General features: G+C 38.0%; 1 protein-coding gene across 1 annotated transcript; it reads right to left on the reverse strand.

Annotated features, from left to right (window-relative positions):
- Positions 1 to 747: 747 nt before the first annotated feature.
- LOC114353051 (tektin-B1) lies at positions 748 to 7,178 on the reverse strand (the record flags this gene model as incomplete). The annotated part of the gene is made up of 5 exons (XM_028304871.1): positions 748 to 1,059; positions 2,940 to 3,163; positions 3,528 to 3,750; positions 5,018 to 5,232; positions 6,962 to 7,178. Coding segments are annotated over 5 exons (1,072 nt in total), but the record flags the coding sequence as incomplete, so codon positions are not given.
- Between the last annotated feature and the right edge of the window lie 486 nt (positions 7,179 to 7,664).

Below are 7,664 nucleotides of genomic sequence, written 5' to 3' on the forward strand. Positions count from 1 at the left end.
CCCCCCTGTCATTGAGTTTGGTGGGACAGTTCAGCGTGGGTCATCTATAACCGGTGTTTTTTGTATGGAGTTTGACAGATTTTTGACGTTTGTCAAAGTTAAAGTAAGATGGTGCAACTCAGCCTTAGAACACTATTCAACTCAATCAAGCCTTTGATTTCCTACCTAAATAAAAAGTTAACGTCATCAAACAAGTTTGTGAACGACCGATGCGTGACGTGACCGAATGTCAGATTTAATAATGATTTAAGGCTGAGTTGCACCACCTTATTTTAACCGTGACCGGTGTATAAACCCAGTATACTGTATTGAGTATAGAGTATTAGATTTTGTATGGAGTTTGACAGACTTTTGACATTTGTTAAAGTTAAAGTAAGATGGTGCAACTAGGTGCAACCCAGTCTAAGGCTGAGTTGCACCACCTAACTTTGTTTGACCGTAATTTTATTATTATTATTCTGTCTAATGGGACCGTAACTTTAACGAATGACCGGTGTTTTCGTATGGAGTTTGACAGATTGTTGACGTTTGTCAAAGTTTAAGGTCACAGAAGATGGTGCAACCCAGCCTTAGATATATGTCCAGTATTGTCCAGGTGCAATTTTTTAAAACTCTTATATTGCATAATAAACAAATAAAACTCTGCTTATTTACTTCATGAGCAATTTATTAAAAAATGATTTAACACACCATTTACAAAATCACATCAAAAAATATTTTTATAACCATTACAAAAACACTAGCACACACAACGATTTAGAAAAAAGAAAAAAGAATAAACACACGAAATGTTGCCGTCAAATGAACTCATTTAAACAAAACAAATGAACGATTGACACTTGATTGAAAATAATAGAACGTCAATCCTAATTTTCAACATTCGGCAACTCATCATACATGGAAGCCAGGATCAGGTTCTTATCAGTTCCTTGTGGTCTCTTCGGCTCCAGGGCTGCCCTCATCTCCAACGCTCGCGTGTCCACCTCTAACGACTGTTCCTTGTCGTTCAGGTCGATGGCGATCTTGATGGACGCCGCCTCTAACGCGTTGTAGGTAGCCCTGAAAAAAAGTTTAGCGTTTATTTGTGATTTCAAAAGACCAACAAAATCGATTCCGTGGAGGGTAAGTAGGTGAACGGAAAGCATGGTTGACCTTTTTTAATGGTTTTAATTTATTGATAAGGACTTCAGTGTACAAATCTGGTGTAATTTTAAGTTCTAAAGTGCAGTGAAGTGATACAAAAACATTGAAGCACTGAATTTGAGCGCGATCGAGTGTCAAGCGAGTTGTCGTGTGGACAACTAGGTATAGCGGAAACATGGTGCGCTGAGCTGGTGAGTCTTGTTTACAATTACATATTACGAATACAAATCTATACTTACTAATTTATAAATGCTAAACTGTCTGTTGGTTAGTTATGAGCGTGTTTACGCCTAAACCGCTGCTCTATAATGAATTGTGTTTACCAATTCACATTAATTGCAATGAAACACGCTGTATAAATCGTTGTTAAAATGAGTTATGTCAAATTTTATGTGTAAAGAATTAAAACATCGCGTTTTTCGCTTAATTAAGTAGCTTATTGTAAAACGACTGGAAATTAATTTTCCTTAACTTTTATTACTGTACAGGACAGGTACAAATGAATTTAATAGGTTGCCTTTTCGGGGAATATTTTAATTAGTTACCACTACGTAACCCTCAGGGCAAGTAATTAAATTATGTTAATTAATAACAAAATGAGAACAACGTAGAAATTTCGGTTATTACGGATTAAGACTACCGTTGACACAAAAGGGTAATTTCGGTGGAAAAGTCCTTACAATTTGCATACAAAATGAAGATTACTTTCATCGCGGAGATTTCGACCTCCGCCGAAAACAGGTATAAGTAATTACGCGAGTTGAAAACCAAATCATAACTTTTTAAGGATTAAAAGGATTTGCATACACACAAAGTCCAGGTGCTTTTATGGGGGCGTTTTCATGGAATTTTGCATACTTTTCACGATAAATTAAACAAACACATTTTCTATGTTGTCTCGCCCAAAGAGAGTTATCTGTGTCAACTAATTATTTACTTGTATAAACTAAACCATTCTTACTTGGCGCAATCCAGCTTTTCTTGCAGCTGCCGGATGGTTTCCTTCAAGTTCCTGACCTCTTCCTTCAGTCCTATATCTGCTTCATCTCCAGCCAGCTCGATGCGGGCCTGTACCCTCGCGTCTCCAGACGAATCTCAGTCGCTTTTGGGAGATTTAACTACGTCAACTATCTAAGTATTTGTTTGTCCAAACTCAATCAATAACTTACTTAGCGCAATCCAGCTTCTCTTGCAGCTGCCGGATGGTTTCCCTCAAGTTCCTGACCTCTTCTTTCAGTCCTACATCTGCTTCATCTCCCGCCAGCTCGATGCCGGGCCTGTATCCTCACGTCACCACACCAGATGACTCTCAGTCGCTTTTAGAAGAGTTAGAGGTCTTTGCATCAACTATTTGTATGCTTGTATAAATCATTAACTTACAAGCGCAATCCAGCTTCTCTTGCAGCTGCCGGATGGTTTCCCTCAAGTTCCTGACCTCTTCCTTCAGTCCTACGTCTGCTTCATCTCCCGCCAGCTCGATGTCGGGCCTGTACTCTCGCGTCACCACACCAGATGACTCTCAGTCGCTTTTGGGAGAGCTAGAGTTCTTTGCATCAACTATTTGTATGCTTGTATAAATCATTAACTTACTTAGCGCAATCCAGCTTCTCTAGCAGCTGGCGGATGGTTTCCCTCAAGTTTCTGACTTCTTCCTTCAGTCCTACGTCTGCTTCATCTCCCGCCAGCTCGATGCAGGGCCTGTACCCTCGCGTCTCCAGACGAGTCTCAGTCGCTTTTGGAAGAGTTAGAGGTCTTTGCATCGACTATTTGTATGCTTGTATAAATTATTAACTTACTTGGCGCAATCCAGCTTCTCTTGCAGCTGCCGGATGGTTTCCCTCAAGTTCCTGACCTCTTCCTTCAGTCCCACGTCTGCTTCATCTCCTGCCAGCTCGATGCCGGGCCTGTACCCTCGCGTCTCCAGGCGGGTCTCGGCCACTTTCAGAGCATTCACCTTGTCGGCGAACTGCTCGCCGATTGTTTTCAGTTCTGAGTTGAGCTTGTCCATGTTTTCTTCCATCTGAAGGGACGCTCAAATTTAGTTTACATTTTAACACTGAGAACTTAACTTTTGTATCAGCCTTTTTGAGGCAAATACCTAGGTATTCATAGTTTGTATACTAGAGTGAATAAAAAAAATACAAGTCGTTATAAACGTCTACAACGTGTTTATCGAGTGTTTTCAATCTGCACAGTAGTATTATGTATAAGTAGATTAATGCTTATCCAAAATGTTACTAGAAAAACTTTATCCATTACCAAAAAGAAACAATGTTGTTGTATTGTGATCTTAGCTGCAAGATTGCTGGCATGTGGGCTTTTGAAAAAGATCACGAAAATTAAATTCAGTAAGAATTTAAAAAAAGATAAAACCATAACGTTACCTTCATCTTCTGCCATTGCAGTTCATTCCTAGCCCGTTGCGTGTCGTATATGCGCCGGCGCAGCATGTAGTTGGTGACGTCAGTTTGCGCGCGCAGAGCGTTACGAGCGCGCCCTCTAGCTACGAACAGGGACTCGCGTAGACGCAGCGTATCTTGAAGCTCTTTTATTGCCATATCCTTTGTCGCTTCGCATTTTTCCAGCCATTGCTCGTAGGTGATCATCCTGAAATCATCAAGAAATTGATAGCATGTTCGTCAAATTACATTTGGCAGCCTCGACTGCAGACCACAAAGTGTGCAAGCGCAATAATTTCACAAAGAGGAGAATAAATACTAAATCAAGGCAAGTAATTACGCATGTTATGTCAGTCCTTAAAGACGCCATGGACCGGATGGTAAGTACTAAGTATTAAATAGTTATTAAGCCACAAATCCACAATAGGTACTACTCAGCTTTGAGATGACGTAGTTATTTTGTGAGATAGTTGGAGCATGTTGTCTAATAAATCAACTTGTGCTGTTTGAGTTTAGTAAATGAGAAGTTAGTTTTTTAGAAGTTATCGACCCTTAGTTAGACTTCATCGCTGTAGTTTTCAGAAAGTCACCTGAAAGTTAGGTTTGTTAAAAACAGCATAGCTAGATTGATCAAAACTTTTCAAAACTTATAGATTAGCAATCTGAAATCCTACAAGATATTTTAATAACTCCAAAAATTTTTCTCCATTGGCAATTTTAAAAACAAATATTATAGGCCTATCCATATTTGAATTATGGGAAGCTATGATGAGAATGCCCCGTTTTATGTAATTTCATTTTACATAATGCGATCACAACTTAAATTATGGCAGCAGGTGCAACAGATGCGTTTTTGATTGCGTTAACCAAGACGAGCGCGAAACTTGCGACAAAAGGTAATTTGTTACTAGAGTTTAGGGAACTTTAACTTTGGTGTGATGAAAGATGATTTTCGACCTTTTAGGGAGGATTACTATGCTATTAGCTAAACTTTGAACGTAGAGAGTCACAGCTGCATAATTATTCTAATGTTTAAATCTTTTATTAAGTTGGGCAACTTTGAATATCAGGGCAACTTTGAACGGTAAAAAAAGTAATTCGTCATTGCGTAATTTTTACTGTACAAAGTTATGCTGAAAAAAATTACCCAAGATGAATTTAATTCTGTTAGTAGGTTTATTTTGCAGAATAGTGACTGCCTTTAAACTGTGTGTGTCACAGTGAAATTAGGTGTTATGTATGACTACTCGCAAATAACCGTTCTTGAGAGTTTAATTAAAAAACATTATACCTTTTAGCTATATTTATAGGTTTTGTTCCCCAGTCGATGAAGCACCTGATGTCGTGCCCTGAGTGCCCAAGCAACTGCACTCAGGAGGATTTGATGAGTGCTGCTGACAACGCCACTCTTGTGGCGGAGTTTTGGGCTGACACTGTGTAGGTTTGTTGTCAACACGAAAAGAATAAGATGATACCTTTTAGGTGTCTTCAACGAATCAGTCTTGTAAGTGATATTAGCACAGTCCTTGTCCAAGCTCAACATGTCTTTGTCTATCTGTAGTGCTTCGTTCTTGTCGTTCAGGTCCAGTTGGAGTTTAAACTTGACCACTTCCAGCTTGTTGACCTTCTCCCAAGCAGACTGGCATCGGTCAATCAGCATCTTCTTGTTGCTTTCGGTGACGCAGAGTTCCTGAAAAATGTTTGTAACACAAATTGTATGGGGTTAGTGAAGCCTAAATGTTGTACGTACGTAAGATTCGTAAAAAAATAAACCTATGGTCGGATAAAAATATGAATAAGTACTATTATTTACAAATTCAAGTCGTGAAAATGCATCTTATAGCCTGACCAGGAACATAAAAACCCTGGCATAGAGGCGCATCAATTGCATTTGATAGTGCAACACTGAGTACAGTCGTACCTGTGTTAAATTAATAGGCTAACTTTATGTATCAGGATTCAGGAGTACGGGCTAATTTACTATTTTCATAAATTAACGAAAACATATTAAGGGAGAGTCCGCTAATTTGGACCAGTTTTTTTCAATCCTATTTTACACATAGTTTTCTTTTGTTTTTGCTAATGTCCATGGTATATAATAAAAGATACATTATTCAACTTACTATTTCATAAGTATTAATTTACATGATTGTTGTATATTTAGCACAAATCAACAAAGAACGAGTTTAGAGCTTCGGTCCAATTTAACCAACCGGTTCGATAATTTGTACCACAGGGTTACTAAATTGGATTTCAATAAATTTCAAGCCTATAAAAAAACTATGGCAAAATATTATACGATACATTCTTAACAAATTAGGAAACGAAGAGGAACAGTAGTTAATAATATAGAAAATCGATATTGTTTTACACGTTATCACGATTTTGAGTACAAGTTTTGTAATTCCAATTATCGTAACGCACACTTGTACCTAATCTACTTTGCCAGTCTTTTGCTTTCATTTATTGTTAGTCAAACATAACTACGCTATTATAACTTCAAAATATGATTTACTAAAAAAAAATAGGTAGTTGAAACAAACCACAGCTAATTTTCATAGTGGACTGTACTATACGATAAACATGTCAGTCAATTTGACAACCTTTGTTGGAGACATTATTCAATGAAAATATTGTCCGAACCCTTGGTATTTCTCTTCGACAAATACTTTAACACATTGTGAACCACTTTTTTTTCACGACTATAAAAAGATTTTAGCAATTTCATTCACAAAATCAATTGCGCACATTTAAAATAAAGTTTGTTTACACTTTGACAGCAATAGACTGACATGCAAGGTGACATGTCAATGAAGTTTTTAGTTATTGTTGCCATTAAAAGAAATTAGTACCATTAGATTTCCGCAACATGGCGAGGGTTTTTACTTTTTATGTTCCTGGTCAGGCTATACGTGGAAAATCGAGGGTCGAGAAAAAAAAAACAAAAGAACAACGATATTAGCCGTCGAGAAAAGAATACAGTTTTCTTGGTGGCCAGTGTCGCGCCACCAAGGAGGCCGCCGTGTTATTTTAGATTACTTCACCACGCTCTCTGTTAATTAAATAAAATTATAAAGATGTCTCACGAGACAAGAACGCAGTTTTCTTGGTGGCCAGTGTTGCGCAGCCAAGGAGGTGGCCGCAACACAGATACTTCAGCAGGTTGTTAATTAAAAGAGTTATTATGAAGACGTTTCATAATCCCCTGTTCTACGAAGTATCTAGTTGTGGATAGTGTGTTTGACAGTTTAATAGAGAGTTTATGAACACACAAATAGTCTTATCTTCAGCGAACTTCTAATTCATTTTATTGGCTATTTTAGTTTTATGCTCACACCTTCGTGAACGTGTAGAAGTTGGACGAGTCTTAAAATAATACTGTCACTGTTAAAATGAATAGTTCCGAAGTACTTTCATACCTTTTTCAGCTCGGTGTCAGCAAGATCATAAGTCAGCTCAGAGCTTCGTCTCCCATCTCTGTTGGAGAGGCACTCAGAGCAGACCAGTAGAGGCAGATTGAGTTGTTCCAATTCTCTCTCAGTAGACGCCTTCTCTTCTTTCAGTCCAGCCATCTCTCTATCTAATCGCTCAAGCAATTCTTGGAGAGTCGATTTCCATTGCTCGATCTCATATACTCTGAAATTGTAAAAAAAGTTTTAAACTTGTATAGGTCGCTCAACGAGAGTTGAGGCCACCAACGTCTTATGTACGTCTTTCTGTCTCGCTTGCAGACATTTAACAAGTGCGAAAGGTAGCTAGAGTATTCGATGTGATTCGATGAACTTCAATGTGTAATGTGTTGTCTGTTTTCAAATATTACATCAGTATGAGACTGAGTAAGTTTGCCTCAACTTTCTTTACGTATAACTCCCGACTCAAACAAACGAAGGTCTTTATTTGTAAAGCAAGTCTGTAAGACTATACAAGCAGAGGAAATTAGATGAAAGATGAAATCAAGACGAGAGCGGACTGATCAAATAGCGAATTACCCATCCATTTAAGTTAGTTTACAAACCTGAGGTATGCATCGAACAGACATATTAATTTAAGTAGATTTAAGACAACAGATTTATTGAACTAATAGATAGATAACTAAAACAAATGGTAATAGAGATTGCTTTG

Source organism: Ostrinia furnacalis, unplaced genomic scaffold, assembly GCF_004193835.3.
Source record: "Ostrinia furnacalis isolate ACB-3 unplaced genomic scaffold, ASM419383v2 OfSCF1552, whole genome shotgun sequence".
In the NCBI taxonomy this organism is placed as follows: domain Eukaryota; kingdom Metazoa; phylum Arthropoda; class Insecta; order Lepidoptera; family Crambidae; genus Ostrinia; species Ostrinia furnacalis.